This window comes from Schistocerca serialis, chromosome 1, assembly GCF_023864345.2.
Source record: "Schistocerca serialis cubense isolate TAMUIC-IGC-003099 chromosome 1, iqSchSeri2.2, whole genome shotgun sequence".
Taxonomy (NCBI): Eukaryota; Metazoa; Arthropoda; class Insecta; order Orthoptera; family Acrididae; genus Schistocerca; species Schistocerca serialis.
Genome location: NC_064638.1, coordinates 735271192 through 735290450, shown reverse-complemented (window position 1 = coordinate 735290450; position 19259 = coordinate 735271192). Strand labels below are relative to the sequence as shown.

Sequence of the window (19259 nt, the reverse complement as noted above, 5' to 3'; positions counted from 1 at the left end):
AAGCCACACAAATTCTCATTTCACCAGATACCGATGAATCTTAAAAACATATATAATTCCACTGCAAAAGTCTGCAGTCACTCATATATTGTGGTCGTTAAGAAAGTTTTGCATGTTTACCATTGGCAAAATATTCTCCTCTTTGCATGCTATTATTGGCCAAAATATAGTTTCCATATCTCGAAACATTTACAACATTTGAGTGAAGTTGTGAAAACTTCATTCACAGGCAGAAATGCCACTATATACAGTTTTTTTTCTCAAGATTGGAATTAGATATTGATCTCCTTCCAAGTTTCAAGAAAACTTCAACAGCTAAATTTCATATGCAGGAACACGTGATCTAATATGCACCAAAAACATATTCACAGGGATCCCTCACACAGTGTGGTACATATACACAAAACATCACAATAACTATGATCATTAATAAAATGATCGGCACTTCATCATGAAGCTGACATATAAAGCTATAACTAACATAAAAACCTTTTTTCTTTACCAAATAGTTTCTTTACAACCAAGTGAGAAAACATTGCAGGGTAGCTGACATAATTGCACCACTCTGCTGGTGTAGTGTGTCAGAATTCCTGAACAAGGTCCATCGCAGAAATTCCCAAGTCTGTGTAACTGATGGGAGGCCAGATCAGTGGTTCTGAGAACTGTGGGTAACAGTCTTAAGGTTGTGTCTTCGCTAATGCACAGTCGGGGACTCGAACTGTTCAAGAATCTGTCGACAATAACTGTGGCTCACCACTAGAATCACTCATGGATGGTCAGCTTTTGGTACCTGCTGATCTTTTGCCGAGATCTACCTAAATACCATTATTGTTTTTATCGGGAAAGTATTGCGTAGAGATAATCACCCCATCTGCCTAACTTGAGATTATAATTAACACAATTTTCTAAGTCATTAATCCATAACAAAAACAGAAACTACTTTCCTAGTAGATTACAGACCAGCCTGGATTATAAGCCGTGTGCCACCTGCCAATAACTGTTCAATTTAGTCACAAATCTTGTGAGATTCCCCATGCAAACTATCTTCTGTATAGGCATCACTGTGATACTTACCAAGTGTTTTTCGGAAGTCAGATTTGTTCTGAAGCTCTGAGGTTTTGACTAAATCTTTGTACACTGTTACATATGATCCTCACTGTTCACTTTACACTCTTCCACTCTTTTTCCAAATGCTTCTACAATTTATTACATGAAAAGTAAGTTCCTTGCACCACAAAGCTTGAAATTCCATTTTCACTTTTGAGTGCATCTGGAGAAAAATCCACTTTTAACATATGGAATTAACACATTACTGAAGGTAATTCATTTTCTGCAGCAAAAACAGTGCCTTACAGTAGACAAAATTAAACTGCATTAGTATCCGATACCATGCTGACATTTCTTAGTAATAGATAGTCACAGATATCATCATTTCTTTGGCTATCATCCAACCACAGAAATATTTGCTAGAGTCCATAGTATTATTTTATCTATGATAACTTAAAACCTCTGCTTCTGTTAAGCACAACATTTATTGATATAAACAGTGCAAATAGCCAACTGCATCTATAATCTGCAAACAAATGTTAAGTGCATGGCAGAGGATACATTCCACTGTCCAGTTAATAGGGTTTCTTCCGGTTCGATTCATTTATGGAGTATGGTAAGAATAATTGTTTAAATGCATCTGTGCATACTGCAATTAATCTAATTTTGTTCACATGATCTCTATAGGAGTGATGCTCAGGCGGCTATAGTATATTCCTGGAGTAATCATTTACATCATATTCTTGAAACTTTTAAGTAGGCTTTCTTGGGATAGTTTATGTACATCTTCAAGAGTCTGCCAGTTCAGGCCAATTCAGTTTCTTCAGCATCTTTGTGATGCTCTCCCACAGGTCAAGCAAACGTTTGACCATTTGTGCTGCCCTTCTCTATACATGTCCTGTTAGTCCTATTTGATAAGGGTCCCATACACTTGAGCAATATTCTAGAATGGGTCACATGAGCAATTTGTAAGCAATCTCCTTTGTAGACATTGCACTTCCCCAGTATTCTACCAATAAAACGAAGTCTATTACCTGCTAACCTGTTTTACACATGGCTGAGCCTATGGGATCATCCCATTTCATATCCCTACAAAGTGTTACCCCCAGGTATTTGTATGAGTTGGCAGATCCCAACACAGACTCACTGATGCTATAGTCAAAGGATACTATCTTTTTTCGTTTTGTGAAGTGCACAGTTTTACATTTCTGAACATCTAAAGCAAACTGCCAGTCTTTGAACCACTTTGTAATCTTATTCAAGATCTGATTGAATATTTATGCAGCTTCTTTCAGTCAGTGCTTAAATTATAGATAACAGCATCATCTGCAAAAAATCTGAGATTGCTATTAGTACTGTCCACCCAATCATTAATATACAACATGAACAGCAAGGGTTACATCACACTTCCTTGGGATACACACCTGACAATGACTCTCCATCCAAGATAACATGCTGTGTTCTCCTTATCAAAAAATCCTCAGTCCGGTCACAAATTTCACTTGATGCCCCTTTTTGATAATATGTGTAGATTTGGTACCAAGTCAAATGCTTTTTGGAAATTATGAAATATTGCATCTTTCTGACTGTCTTGATCCAAAGTTTTCAGTATGTCACTTGAGAAAAGTGTGAGTTTGGTTTGTCATGATCGATGTTTTTTGAAATCCATTCTGGTTGACATGAAGGAAGTCACTTTGCTCATGATACTTCATTATGTTTGACCTCAGGATATGTTCTAAGATTCCACAACACATCAATGTCAAGACTACTGGATGACACTTTCACAACCCTTCTTGTAAACAAGTGTGACCTGCACTTTCTTCCAACTCCTGGGCATGGATTTTTGTTTGAGGGATCTACAACATGTCATAATTAAAAGAGGAGCTAACTCAGCCACAAATTCAATATAGAATCTGATAGGGATTCCATAGGACCCTGGAACTTTGTTCAGTTTTGATGACTTTAGCTGTTTCTCAACACCAATGACACTAACACTTATTTCACTCATCTTCTCAATGGCGCAAGGATGAAACTGGGGCAGTTCTTATGGGTTTTCATTTGTAAAGGAACATTTGAAAACACAGTTAAAGCACTTCAGCTTCCGTGTTACTACCCTCAGTTTCAGTTCCTGTCCTGTCTCATTTGCGAGTGACTGGACACTACCTTTGGTGCCACTAACAACCTTTACATATGACAAGAATTTCTTTCGGTTTTGTGAAAGACTACTTGACAATATGCTCCTATGGCAGTCACTCAAGGCTTCACGCATTTCTCTCTTGACAGCCAAACATGTTTCATTCAGCTTCTCTCTATCTATGGCCCTTTGCTTTGTTTTAGACCTATTATGCAATAGTCTCCGTTTCTTTACAGTGAATGTATAGCATTATGAACTTTTCTCCTGCAGGCTGCGTATCTATCCAATGCATGGTCGACTTGACCCATAGTTGCTCTACATACTCCTGTCCTGTGTTGTGGTGAAAGTTTCAAGTTCCTCATTGAGATATGACTCTGCTGATCTTTTATCTAATTTACTGAACATATATGTCTTCCTGTTTGTTTTAATTGTCCTTTTGTACTTAGTAAACATTGTTGCCACAACCGCCTTGTGGTCACTTATACCATTTTCTCTGAGGACATCTTTTTTGATACATTATTCCACAACTAATTTCAATCCCAGTCCTAGCATCAAACAGCAGAGTTTATATTTTTATTATTAAGAGAGTTTCTTCATCTAAAACAGTCCACAACAAACGATTTTTGCATAAAACACATTATTTTTGTGAGAGAAAAGTAAAATTTTTGTAAGAAATGAATCCTGCTGAAAGTTATGTAAAAATAAATCATTCAGTCAATGAAAAATGTGGTGAATTATGCCTTTTCCAAAATGGTAAAGTCGATTAGTATTGCTCATGAACATGTTGAGGGGACCACAAATTATTCTAACACTGGTCATTTCTGACCATTACTGCTCTTTTTGAAGACAACTATGGTTACAGGCAATGTTTATTTCCAGCAGCGCGTTCATCAGCTCCTATAAAACAGCAGAAATGTCAGTTTCCAATTTTTGCACCACCACATATATTTAGAATGTACTGAATGTCTTTCCTATGGCTCATCAGGTACAACATCTCTACTGTTTCAGTTAACTTTTACAATTTTCCTACGTTGTACACGTTTCCAATAATACCCAGTCTCAATTGAAAATGTTGGTTCACTTCTTGTTGCAAGCAAAATATGTTGTAAAGCGGAATTTAATAGAATGATCTAGAATTTGTCTCTGTTGTGAACAAAATGCAGTCTACATCATCATCATGTTGTTGTTGTTGTTGTTGTTGTTGTTGTTGTTAAGTTTCTGCTATCAGTTTTAGTAGAATTAGGCTATAGTCAAATCTAAAAATACAGGACACAATGGCAACTATCATTAGCTTTAGACAGTATGCATTGCTACAAGAATTGTAACAATGGATACCAACTGATGGCAATGATAACTATCATACTCTTCTACATTTCTGATGTAAATGTGGCCAAACTGATTGACACTGGTTATCATAACATTATAAAACAAAATCACTGTTTTCTCCTCCAACACAATACTGGATTTCTGTCAAATTAGTCTAGTGTGGTATTTAGTTTGATGAAATGTGTTAACAGGAATAGCAAAACTTGAAGGAAAACCAGTGTGCCAGCAACAACCGAGCAGTGGTGCTGAATGGCATTAGCAGAGAGGCAGTGTAACATGTGGCAGACTGGCACACAAGTTGGAGCAAGTTCCCTTTAAAAATTTATTGTCCATATTGAGAAAAAGGACAATTTTTTCTGTTCATAATCGACATTGCATAAAACACAAGCTGTGCAGTGCTATTTTGGGCTGATTCCACCTACACACAGAAATAAATGCAATTGCAAATATCTATGATAAATGCATGGGTTCAGGGCTATACATACTGATAAAATTCTGTTGGGCTTCTATTTGTGTCAAGTAGCTTAAAATCCATGAGCTTTTGTCGAAGGGCTCCTTGGCCACTGCCGTGACTGTCACAGCATCTGGGTCCCTTGCTGATCATATTGTATATTAATGATCTTGTGGATAATATTCATAGTAATGTCAAATTTTTCACAGAAGACACTGTTATCTACAATGAAGTACAGTCTGAACAAAGCTGTACAAATATTCAATCAGACCTTGATAAGATTTATAAGAGGTGCAGTGATTGTCAACTTGCTTTAAATGTTCATAAATGTAAAATTGGGCACTTCACAAAATGAAAATACTTTGTATCCTATGAAAATAATACAGAATGTTCGGAAATTCCTGTTACAATATTCTAGGACTTGTAGAGAGGAGTGAGTACATAATATTTTGAATAGGAACCAATGTTCGGAAACGTACCATTTCCATTCTGTGATGGTTTCAGTTCAGATATTTAACACATTCACATCTGCTGAGCAAAAAGAAAAGTCTCAGAGTTGCCTTTACAAATGTCTGCTTGCGTCAGTGTATGTGCGGATGGATATGTGTGTGTGTGTGTGTGCGCGCAAGTGTATACCTGTCCTTTTTTCCCCCTAAGGTAAGTCTTTCCGCTCCCGGGATTGGAATGACTCCTTACCCTCTCCCTTAAAACCCACATCCTTTCGTATTTCCCTCTCCTTCCCTCTTTCCTGATGAAGCAACCGTTGGTTGCAAAAGCTTGAATTTTGTGTGTTTGTTTGTGTTTAATTGTGTGTCTGTCAACATGCCAGCGCTTTCGTTTGCTAAGTTACATCATCTTTGTTTTTAGATATAATTTTCGCACGTGGAATTTTTCCCTCTATTATATTCATATCATTAATTAGAAACTTAAAAAGACATGTCCCTAATAGTTACATAAGATCAGCATATTTTGCTTTCTTTCAAAGTATCATATCATATGGAATCTTATTGTGGGGCAATAGCAGTCATGTACAGGGCATTCTACTTTTACAAAAAAAAATTTGTAAGAATAATAACCGACTCAGATAAGTTAGAACACTGTAAACCCTTGTTTGTTAAATTGCAATGCCTGACGGTAATAAACTTGTACATCTATAATGTTCTATTGTATGTTAGGAACAATATTTCAAATATATCTTTAAGAAGGGATGTACATAGCCATAACACCAGGAACAAATCATGTTTAGATGTACCATATCAAAGACTATCCAAGTCACAGAATTCATATTTAGTTCTTGGACTTAAGTTGTACAATAAGTTAAGTACAGATTTAAAAGAGTTACCTGTCAATATCTTCAAAGCTACGTTGTACAGGATACTAGTAAATAATCCTTTCTACACAGTAGACAAATTTTTTGAAACTGAAAATACTGTCTTTCAACACTGTATCTAGCGGATGGCCTTATGTAACCCAAACTAAATTGTATTTAGTAATTTATGTTAAAAATGTAAGTTATCTTGACGTTGTCTATTGCTTTATGAGCTGAACTACAATAAAATTTGATTGATTGAGGACCCAGGTTTGAATCCCGGTTGGGGAGAAATTTTTAATTTTCCCCATTGATATGAATCAATGCCCACTAGCAGCTACATGTGCAGTTCCTTTGTGTCTTGACTGATAATGGTTGCAGAATCAAAACGTGTTCTTTCGAAGAGCACAAAAAAACACACACAACACCATTTCCCGAGATGTATCCAACTCCCCAAGACACTATCCAAATTGAACCCTGCCTGGAACAGTTCCGTCCTCCGTCACAGTGGGACCCACCTCCTCTTCCTCAAAATCACCCCCTCCAAACCTTCCAGGAATTTCTTACTTCCAGCCTTGCCTCTTAATCCTTCATAAAAAACCTTAATCCTACTCCCAACATCACCACTGCTGAAGCCCAAGCTATCCGTGATCTGAAGGCTGACCGTTCCATCGTCATTCTTCCGGCGGACAAGGGTTCCACGACAGTGGTACTTGATCGTCAGGAGTATGTGGCTGAGGGACTGTGTCAGCTTTCAGACAACACCACATACAAAGTTTACCAAGGTAATCCCATTCCTGATGTCCAGGCGGAGCTTCAAGGAATCCTCAGAACCTTAGGCCCCCTACAAAACCTTTCACCTGACTCCATCAACCCTCTGACCCCACCGACACCCCGCACCCCTACCTTCTACCTTCTTCCTAAAATTCACAAACCCAATCATCCCGGCCGCCCCATTGTAGCTGGTTACCAAGCCCCCACAGAACGTATCTCTGCCTACGTAGATCAACACCTTCAACCCATTACATGCAATCTCCCATCCTTCATCAAAGACACCAACCACTTTCTCGAACGCCTGGAATTCTTACCCAGTCTGTTACCCCCGGAAACCATCCTTGTAACCATTGATGCCGCTTCCTTATACACAAATATTCTGCACGTCCAGGGCCTCGCTGCGATGGAGCACTTCCTTTCACGCCGATCACCTGCCACCCTACCTAAAACTTCTTTCCTCGTTACCTTAGCCAGCTTCATCCTGACCCACAACTTCTTTACTTTTGAAGGCCAGACATACCAACAATTAAAGGGAACAGCCACGGGTACCAGGATGGCACCCTCATACACCAACCTATTCATGGGTCGCTTAGAGGAAGCCTTCTTGGTTACCCAGGCCTGCAAACCCAAAGTTTGGTACAGATTTATTGATGACATCTTCATGATCTGGACTCACAGTGAAGAAGAACTCCAGAATTTCCTCTCCGGAATCCCTGAACCATTACACCAACAACCTGAAAACAGCTTTCGCATCCCACAACTATCCTCCCGACCTGGTACAGAAGCAAATAACCAGAGCCACTTCCTCATCCCTTCAAACCCAGAACCTCCCACAAAAGAACCCCAAAAGTGCCCCACTTGTGACAGGATACTTTCCGGCACTGGACCAGACTCTGAATGTGGCTCTCCAGCAGGGATACGACTTCCTCAAATCCTGCCCTGAAATGAGATCCATCCTTCATGAAATCCTCCCCACTCCACCAAGAGTGTCTTTCCGCCGTCCACCTAACCTTCATAACCTCTTAGTTCATCCCTATGAAATCCCCCAACCACCTTCCCTACCCTCTGGCTCCTACCCTTGTAACCGCCCCCAGTGTAAAACTTGTCCCATGCACCCTCCCACCACCACCTACTCCAGTCCTGTAACACGGAAGGTGTACACGATCAAAGGCAGAGCCACATGTGAAAGCACCCACGTGATTTACCAACTGACCTGCCTACACTGTGAAGCTTCCTATGTGGGAATGGCCAGCAACAAACTGCCCATTCGCATGAATGGACACAGGCAGACAGTGTTTGTTGGTAATGAGGATCACCCTGTGGCTAAACATGCCTTGGTGCACGGCCAGCACATCTTGGTACAGTGTTACGCCGTCCGGGTTATCTGGATACTTCCCACTAACACCAACCTGTCAGAGCTCCGGAGATGGGAACTTGCCCTTCAGTATATCCTCTCTTCTCGTTATCCGCCAGACCTCAATCTCCGCTAATTTCAAGTTGCCGCCACTCATACCTCACCTGTCTTTCAACAACATCTTTGCCTCTTTACTTCCGCTTCGACTGACATCCCTGCCCAAACTCTTTGCCTTTACAAATGTCTGCTTGTGTCTGTGAATGTGCGGATGGGTGTGTGTGTGTGTGTGTGTGTGTGTGTGTGTGTGTGTGTGTGTGTGTGTGCGCGCGCGCGCGAGTGAGTGTATACCTGTCCTTTTTTCCCCCTAAGGTAAGTCTTTCCACTCCCGGGATTGGAATGACTCCTTACCCTCTCCCTTAAAACCCACATCCTTTTGTCATTCCCTCTCCTTCCCTCTTTCCTGATGAAGCAACCGTTTGTTGCGAAAGCTTGAATTTTGTGTGTATGTTTGTGTTTGTTTGTGTGTCTATCGACCTGCCAGCGCTTTTGTTTGGTAAGTCTCATCATATTTGTTTTTAGATATATTTTTAATGTTAGTGTGCCCAGTGCACTGTACATCACTCTAGTGGTATTATGCAGATATTTATTTTTGGCTCGTATTTTACACCTCATTTAACTTCCTCCAGCTAACGGATAAACAAATTCTTAAATCATTTTCAAATCAAACAGAATTGCAAGAACTGTTATCTGCTAATAAAGCACAACTTGACACTACTGTAACTCTGTACTTACATGGTAGTTTAACAACTTCTTCATAGGTAACCAAATCTAATTGGTCAAACACTGCATTATGCTTGGCAAGGTATTTGTCCTTGTATTGCTTTTTCTTGCGGCCAAATATTGAGCAATTCACTGCAAATAAGGAAAATACAAATATTATGAGAATGCATTTACTAACCAAAAGTCAAATGACAGCTACAATTCACTTTTTTCACGAGTTACTTCTTACGGTGTAACGTTGACAATTTTCATGCTTCACGAAACATTGATACAAACAGAACTGTAACATATATTGCATATTATAAACATAAAACACTCAGAACTCAAGGCTAGGTTCAGAAATTGCTTCAGAATGTCTGACACTGTGGTGTACGAACATACGATTTATATGCTGCTTTGTTCATCTCACAATAATGCATGAAATAAACAAACAACATCAAACTGATTAGCAACTACCCTTTTCGTTATATTGTTACATTCCTTCCTGGATTTTCCATTGTTTGACTTTACACATGAAAAAGTACTGTTCCTGCTCTGATGTCGTTTCCACCTTCCTCTCCCCATCCCCAGCCTTTCCTTTAAACTTCAAGTATCTAATATGTTAACTTCTATGCTCTTTGTTATTTTCTTCTCTTCTGTGACTTCTGAGTGTTGTCTAGCTGCCAGTGTACTCCTACTATCCAGCAAATAATTACAGAGAAGACAACAGCATCAAAAATACAATCTCAAAAAAGATCATTATTTATAGTAGCTGCATAATAATTATCTGTAATTACGGCATTAGAATTATATATAGATGATAGTCCAAAAATTGAAAACAAGTGATGATCATAACATTAAGAAAATGAATTTACAAGTTGCAGATGGTTAACGAGAATACTAAAGAGCATGCTATCTGAGAGAAATTTATAATTCCATTGGTTACTCAACTAAATCATACCGATAACTACATATTACTTGTTTTCCTTATGTATAAAACATAAATGGTATGGTTTAGCAATGAACAGTATATATTTATAAATCTTTTGCATTATGCTTGTGTCTGTATTAACATACTTTAGGTCAAAACCTTCTAGCAGATGAAAACTGTTTGCCAAATGAAACTCGAATTCAAAACCTTTGCCTTTTGCGGACAAATACTCTACTATCTGAGCTATCCAGGGCTGATTCATGACGCGCCCTCACAGCTTCGCTTCCACCTTTGCCTCTTTCATGCTTCCCAGCGTCTACAAAGTTTTTCTGCATATTTTGCAGGACATTTTATTTTCTTAAATTATGACAGAGAAATTTAAAAGGTAAAAGGAAAAATAGAAAGGAAAATCTCCAACTAAAGGTACCAAGATTACGATTTAATGTTATGTCAACAATTATTGTTGGATAATGAAACTGACCATTCAAGACAACAATAATGGCAATGGCCTTAATCACTTTAGGGGAACCACACAGGAATTTACATAAATAGAGTGTTCCCTGTTTTCATCTCTTGTTACAATGGTATTTCTCATCCGGTGTCCATTTAAAATACTACTTGTTGCATACATTAACAGTGATGGTCTGATATTAAGCTGTGCATATGGAATTCCACTACAAGAAAAAATACTAAACAGTAAGTTTTACCATCCAGCTACATTACAACCATACATGAGATTTATGTGAATACCCAATAGTGAAAAGTGATATCAAAGGCATAAAAATAATGATAAGATGACCACGTCTAATACTTTGTAATGTAGCACAACAAATGATATTCTAATGATGGGTATCATTAAGCCATTACTGTGGTGTATATTAGTGCACAAAAAGGAGAAAATATAGTATAATCAATATTGAAATCCATTATTATAACACAAAAAAAAGACAGAATTACCACATAAAATTTAGTAATAAAAGAGCAACAGATCATAGTCCATTTTCTGATGGAAGACATTTTATAACAGACTGCCAAATGCTATAAAACTGTTTAATGGAAACATATTTAAGACAAAATTAAAGCAACTATTAATTGATAAATGTTTGTACTCAATCAAGAATTTTTAATGTTGTTGTGTATAATTTATCTTTATTTTTAAACTCTTACTATTGTTCATATGTTAAACAGCTGTTGTAAAAGTTATTATGGACAAATAAACCATTTATTATTGTTATTATTATTATCAAGGCAGAAGATCAGAATGATTTATCATATTAATTATATGAAATACAATAGCAAGATAGGATGTCATTTTCTGTAAAATAAACTTTAATTTCACATCCAAGCTCTAGAATATTAAGTAAGAATTTCATATTCAAGTACTAGCTATTTTAAAAATAAGTATCCCACTAATGTAATGGTCATTATTTTTATATGCTCATCGTAGCTGAGTTATTTTATTTATTTAAATGTTATTATCTTCAATATTTATTCATTCTGGCTTGTAGTCTGGTCTGTGTGTCTAAGAGTTGCCTATTTTTGTCTGTTTTGTTTCTTAAATATTCTATTGTACCTTGTTGTCATGTCTTATTTTCCTTGATTTCCATAATTCGTGAAATACTGCTCTTATTGTTCCACAGTTTTCAATCATTATTCTGCATATTTAAAAAAATCATGAACATGTTTTATACTTACCACATTAACACAACAGAAACAGACTGTTATGACACAGTATCCCTATAAGAGATACACCTCTATTGTTATTCCAAACATATACACCCATATCTTCTGAATGGAACCTTCACCCTTCAAAAATCGGAGCAATGTTCTGAAAATACTTCAAGAAAGTATCTAATTATCCAACTTTCTGTCTTCATATTCCTGCTTCAGAACATGATTACTTGCCACAGACCAACCCTTCCTTTCTCCTCCCCAAGAACCAAAAAGCAACTTACATACTATGGAACTAAACAGTCTAGTGGACTTATAAATCCCTTCATTTTTGTCGAAAGACCCCATCTTCAATTTCTTCACAGAATTCAATTGTGCTGGATTAATCAGAAGCATACTCTCTTTACCCACTCAACATACAAGAAACACTACTTTCACATCCACACCACAGATCAAAACCAATCCACAGCCCCACAAACCTTGAGTAATACAGTTTGTATTTTCAACCAACCATGAATCTTCAAATTCCCACCCATGTGAGTTAATTACCTTTCAGGAATCCTCATTTGTAAACTTGCCTCATCTTTCTTCCAAATATCCTTTCCAATACCATCAGTCTTACAACAGCTGAAATGTCAGTTATATACACCCTCCACACAGGTCACAACCCGACCAACCTTATTGTAGACAAAGACTTTATGATTCTTTTGACAGATCACAGTGGTTACTTTGTGAATGGTGAGCACTATCACACTCATTGCATTCATGCTCCATTTCATCTGTTAATTACAAGACTATTAACCCCAGTCAAAAAAGAAAAAGAACAATGGAAGAATGTAGCAGGTGTGTGTGTGTGTGTGTGTGTGTGTGTGTGTGTGTGAGGGAGAGGGGGAGGGAAGGGGGGGGGGAGAGAGAGAGAGAGAGAGAGAAGGAGAGAGAGAGAGAGAGGGAGAGAGAGAGAGAGAGAGAGAAGGGGAGGCAGACAGAGAAGCGAGAGGTCAGGGCAGGGACAGCAGAAGTAGTTGTGGCGGAGGGGGGTTGCCAAGAAGAAAGTGGGTATAATGCATAATTTGAGGATCTTATCCTATAGGTCAGTTATTGGGATACAGCCTGAACAATCAACATGCATCTCATGCATAGACATATCACTGTACTCATTCCTGAAACACAAAATAGTACTCATTGGAAAAAAAGAGTTTAAGCAGTGACAATTGCTTGTAAGGCCATTATATTTTAGAACATTGTGCATGTACTTTGTGCAGGCTGAGGGTTTTCTTTTCCCTTCCCCGGTTAGTCTGATGTTGACACATGAAAACGAACTTTCATCCAGTGACATAAAGTGGACGGATAAAAATGTGGGAACATTGAAAACACAATAAATGACCATGCCTGTAATGGTGTAGGAAAATCATTGCCATTCAAAACAGCCTCCATTCATGGATAAATGAAGGTCCTGTATGATTTCCAAGGGAATCTTATAGCATTCTTCCTCGAAAATAGTGACAAGTGTAGATAACGAGGATAGAGATGGATAGTGATCATGCAATCTTCTCTCCAAAGTGGACAACACAGGCTCAATAATACTGGGATCCAGTGACTGTGGTGGCCTGGGAAGATCCGACAATTCATCCTCATAATCACAAAACCAGATCTGGACTATGTGAACTGTGTGAACAGTGGCCCTATCTTCCTGGAACACAGTGCCACCATTGGGAAAAAATACTATACAATGGGATGGGCCTTGTCAGCCAAAATGTTCATTTAATCCTTGACAGTAATATTATCTTGCAGAATACCAATGAGGTTTGTGGAACACCACTATATAGCTGCCCAAATCATCACTGAACCCCTGCAAAGTTTCACAAGAAACAGTATGAAACAAGACTCATTCGACCAAGTAACATTCTTCCATAGTCCAGGTTTTATGGCTTCAGCACTTTGTTTTCATGTTACGAGCATTTGCCTCACTGATGAGTGGTTTGGATTTCTGGGTCACCCTTTTTCCTTGTTGCTTTGGTGCTGACAGAGTTTGTGAGTGTAACATTCAGTTTTTAGTGATTTTTGCAGCTGCCACACTCTTTATTTTTAGACACAATTTGCTTCAATTCCCACCTGTCATGATCATTCAACACACACTTTCATCCATGGTGTGACTTACTGGACAATGTTTCTTCTCTTTCACTGCATGGGGCACAAATATTCAGTACAGTATCTCTTGTAAAATAAACACTTTGGCTGCCTTGGTTATGGAAGGCCAACCACAAAAGCATCAATAATTTTCCCACATTTGAATTCACTTAGCTCCAATATAATGGAGTCATGATAACACAGAACTCTGCTCTAGCCACAACAAAGACTTGCAACATGCTGAGGACATTTCACAGGTGCTTTTCATAGTCAAGTACAACAGTGCAAGCTGCAGGCTTGGCTAGCATCTGCATTTATGTTGAAGCATCCATTTCTCACCATTTTTCTTCTTCTTTTTTTCCCATCCCCTGCATGTAACATAATGAAACACCCCAACTAAAATCAGTGATTTGGAATATCTCACACTCTTTCAACAAAATGTTTTTTTTTCTTTTTTTTTCCTATTTATGATTCCATGCTTCCTGTTTGTCTTTTTCTCTTTAAATAAGTAAAGAAAAGTTCATTATTATGTCATCTTTAATGTGCGATTTTACATTGTTCTTTATTGTAATTTTCCAACTGTATTCTGCATTCTCATATCTCCTAGCTTCTGATTTTGAGCATATGTTGTTCCTCTTGTCTGTCAAGGGTAGGTAGCATCACGAAATACTGATTCAAAATGGAAACAACCATGAGTTCCACAAAATATGCCGCTTTGAGCTATCCTTGTCATAAAATTCTTCAATCTTTTTGTCCATCTAACATGGACTGGAGACACTTGATGTACATCCAACCGATTGCTTCTGACAAATTTCTCAGTTCAAAATAACACGAATTTTCACGCAGTGGAAGTTAGTTTTAATGTAAAATAACAGCTGAAATTGCTTGTAATTATTGGTTTCCTTTCATACCAGTCATTTCGGTTATATTTACACTACCAGCTCTCAGTGTGCGATTCAAGATTTTGCGTTTAGTTGCCTTTACATCAATTATGCCAAACATTCCTAATTTTTATTGGAAGTCAGAATCACTCTTATTCTTAGTGATATGCAAAAGTTTAGCTGGGAATAGTAAAACAAACTAATCTAACTAAGCTCTGTATGGTACGAGAGTACTGCTCAGTCTATTTATTGATACTTTTTCTAGCCTTTTTGTCCCTACCCCAATCCCATTTGATCAACATATTACTAATGATTTTCTATCTGGCCATCTGTGAGGAATTTTTATTTTGGTGCACTGAATCTTCCATAAATTTAGCCTACAATGTACTCTGAATTTTTGTAAAAGATAATTTCAATCAAAAGTCATTTTGTAATTGTGATGAATAGGCTGGTTGACTCCATACGAATGACATAACAGGCTACCATTACAAAAGAAGCACCTCGGCTGAAGAAGGCTCAGCAGAATGGCAGGAATGACAGGTAGTGCTTGGTGTGACAGCTAGAGCTGTGAGTTACTTCAGATGGCACTGTATTAATAGTTTAAGCAAAACACTGATAGAAGCTGTATTGGGGTGCATCAGATACATGTTCTTGTTTGTGCTGAGAATAACAAATAAAGAAACAGTCTATTTTTGTTTATTATTCAAACCTCAGTATGACCTAAGACATCAAACTATGCAATGATCTGAAACTCTGAGCAAAACTATATGAACTACGATAAGTATATCAACACGAGCTGCAAGTTTTAGTATCTATTAATGGGAGCTTGATCAAATACCAGAAAATAAACATAGGTAAATCCCACCTTAGCATCTAATACACTCCTGGAAATGGAAAAAAGAACACATTGACACCGGTGTGTCAGACCCACCATACTTGCTCCGGACACTGCGAGAGGGCTGTACAAGCAATGATCACACGCACGGCACAGCGGACACACCAGGAACCGCGGTGTTGGCCGTCGAATGGCGCTAGCTGCGCAGCATTTGTGCACCGCCGCCGTCAGTGTCAGCCAGTTTGCCGTGGCATACGGAGCTCCATCGCAGTCTTTAACACTGGTAGCATGCCACGACAGCGTGGACGTGAACCGTATGTGCAGTTGACGGACTTTGAGCGAGGGCGTATAGTGGGCATGCGGGAGGCCGGGTGGACGTACCGCCGAATTGCTCAACACGTGGGGCGTGAGGTCTCCACAGTACATCGATGTTGTCACCAGTGGTCGGCGGAAGGTGCACGTGCCCGTCGACCTGGGACCGGACCGCAGCGACGCACGGATGCACGCCAAGACCGTAGGATCCTACGCAGTGCCGTAGGGGACCGCACCGCCACTTCCCAGCAAATTAGGGACACTGTTGCTCCTGGGGTATCGGCGAGGACCATTCGCAACCGTCTCCATGAAGCTGGGCTACGGTCCCGCACACCGTTAGGCCGTCTTCCGCTCACGCCCCAACATCGTGCAGCCCGCCTCCAGTGGTGTCGCGACAGGCGTGAATGAAGGGACGAATGGAGACGTGTCGTCTTCAGCGATGAGAGTCGCTTCTGCCTTGGTGCCAATGATGGTCGTATGCGTGTTTGGCGCCGTGCAGGTGAGCGCCACAATCAGGACTGCATACGACCGAGGCACACAGGGCCAACACCCGGCATCATGGTGTGGGGAGCGATCTCCTACACTGGCCGTACACCACTGGTGATCGTCGAGGGGACACTGAATAGTGCACGGTACATCCAAACCGTCATCGAACCCATCGTTCTACCTTTCGTAGACCGGCAAGGGAACTTGCTGTTCCAACAGGACAATGCACGTCCGCATGTATCCCGTGCCACCCAACGTGCTCTACAAGGTGTAAGTCAACTACCCTGGCCAGCAAGATCTCCGGATCTGTCCCCCATTGAGCATGTTTGGGACTGGATGAAGCGTCGTCTCACGCGGTCTGCACGTCCAGCACGAACGCTGGTCCAACTGAGGCGCCAGGTGGAAATGGCATGGCAAGCCGTTCCACAGGACTACATCCAGCATCTCTACGATCGTCTCCATGGGAGAATAGCTGCCTGCATTGCTGTGAAAGGTGGATATACACTGCACTAGTGCCGACATTGTGCATGCTCTGTTGCCTGTGTCTATGTGCCTGTGGTTCTGTCAGTGTGATCATGTGATGTATCTGACCCCAGGAATGTGTCAATAAAGTTTCCCCTTCCTGGGACAATGAATTCACGGTGTTCTTATTTCAATTTCCAGGAGTGTATATCAACAACAGCAATCAACTTCTGAAAACATAAGTGGAGCAACGAAAAATCCACTCACTATGTAGTAGCAGGAGAAAACACACATAAAAGTTAAAGAAATGTACAAGCTTTCAAAGCCAGTGCTCCTCCTCTTGGTGAAAGGGTTTAAGGGGAAGGGAGAGCCTCACAAGTCCTTTTCTTCATTCCTCTTCCTTCCCCTTCAACCATTTTACCAGAAAAAGGAGCCAATGGATCTGAAAGTGTGCACATTTTCTTAACTATATAGTGTGTTTTCTCCTGCCACTGCTCGGTGAATAGATTTTTTTATCTATCCAATTATATCACCTTCAGATATAATTTTCAATAATATTTACCCACATATAAACTTGTGAATAATGTTGAAGACGACTGCTTTGTCAACACTAACAACTGATTCCAACAATCTGTCACTGAACTATTTCCATGTTGTTATGTAAAGAAATATTGTTTCCACTTATTAATATAGTTATCAGAAGACTAAACCAAAGTTCCTTTGGTTGATCTACTGCATGTGTGAATAATATACTGGTGGAAACAGAAAGTGTTGCACCACCAACACCTTGACCAAATGCTACATCTACAGATGTGACAAATTCCTCAATTTCTTGATTCTTCTGAAGACTATACTCAAGTTTGTCTTTCGCAAAGCCATCTAACTGCTCACTCACAGAAGTAACAATATCCCGTTGTTTTTCCTTTTCCAGACCTCATTCTTCCTGTCGTTTAATAGCTGCAGTCGGGCACTGCTAACTATGAACACAATATACTTCTCTCTGCAAATTATGTATTTTCTCCCATAACAGACAGTGTTAAAATTCTCACACAACATGGCAGCAAACTCAATCCAAGATCCCTAAATGACCAGGAAATTTGGAAGGGGCAGGCTTCTTAGGCAATGACACGGCTAGGAGCTTTCAGTACAATCTTCTTCAGGGCAGAGATGAATTGATTAGCTATGTCGTATTCCTTCTTTATTGATTCACAAACCCTACGAAGGCCATGAACCAAGCATGTCACATGCTCCAACTTAAACAATAATGGTTTCAATTGGTTAACGGCTGAAACCGTGTATGGAGCATGGTCCATAACCACAAGAAGTAGTTTTCCGAACTCAGTACCAGTAGGCCAGAGTTTTTGGCAGAAGTCTATAATTGATTGCATTACTGTAATGGTTTTGGCTTTCTGTAGCTCATACATTTTTAACAACATGGGCTTAACTTTCTCCTCTGCTAAGGAAAAACTAAAATGTTCAAAACATATCATTCCATTGAGTCTATGGTTTCATCCACAATGATTCCCACATCGCAATCAGACATTTTCTCCTTGATTCTTTGTATGGTTTCTTGGTTTCTTTGTATGGTTTCTTGGTAAACAAAATGGTTCAAATGGCTCTGAGCACTGTGGGACTTAACATCTGAGGTAATCAGTCCCCTGGAACTTAGAACTACTTAAACCTAACTAACCTAAGGACATCACACACATCCATGACCGAGGCAGGATTTGAACCTGCGACCATAGCGGTCACACGGTTCCAGACTGAAGCACCTAGAACCACTCGGGTACAACAGCCGGCTCTTGGTAAACAGGTTCCACGTAGTTTTTTCTTACAGTACTCTCATCAGGCATTAACATCTTTGTGTATTTTTCTAGAAATCCTTGAAGGCTGGATGGTCCACCTTACTGCATGGAATTCCTGCCTGTGTAAGAGCTGCACTCAAACCAATGTTTAATTCCTTCAAATTCTGAGCTTTTGAGGAACTCTGTTGAAACACATATCGTAACAGAGGTTGCCACAATTTGTTTGCTTGAAGAGTCTATTCATTTTATGCTCAGAGCTGGAAATATGTTGTTTGATGTGATTTTGGTGGTGTTTTTCATCTAACAAAATTCCTGAATTGCAAATAGAACATTGCGTACAGTTCCACGAGTGTGTATGAAATCTTGTTTGAATTCCTGAGCCAGAATAATAAATCGGACACTGGACATCTCTGGCATGGTAGAATCTAGTAGTATACTTGTTTAGTAATGTAACAAAGCTCTAACACAAGTTCACTTGCTAACTCAATGCAACTGTCACACAATACTTTGCACCCACTTGCTCACTTGATGTCCACACTCTCTTCTATAACATTGAAAAAATTACAAAAATGTTCTCGTTCTTGCTGGACCTGCA

At 39.4% G+C, this 19259-nt stretch overlaps 1 protein-coding gene across 3 annotated transcripts in view; it reads right to left on the bottom strand.

The window, feature by feature from the left end:
- Nucleotides 1-19259, bottom strand: part of LOC126481650 (peripheral plasma membrane protein CASK) — a 650466-nt gene that overhangs the window by 36397 nt on the left and 594810 nt on the right. For all 3 annotated transcript variants that reach the window (XM_050105580.1, XM_050105572.1, XM_050105588.1), the window contains one exon: nt 9188-9307. In XM_050105580.1, coding sequence (XP_049961537.1) covers nt 9188-9307 — 120 coding nt within the window. The remainder of the gene's footprint in view (nt 1-9187; nt 9308-19259) is intronic.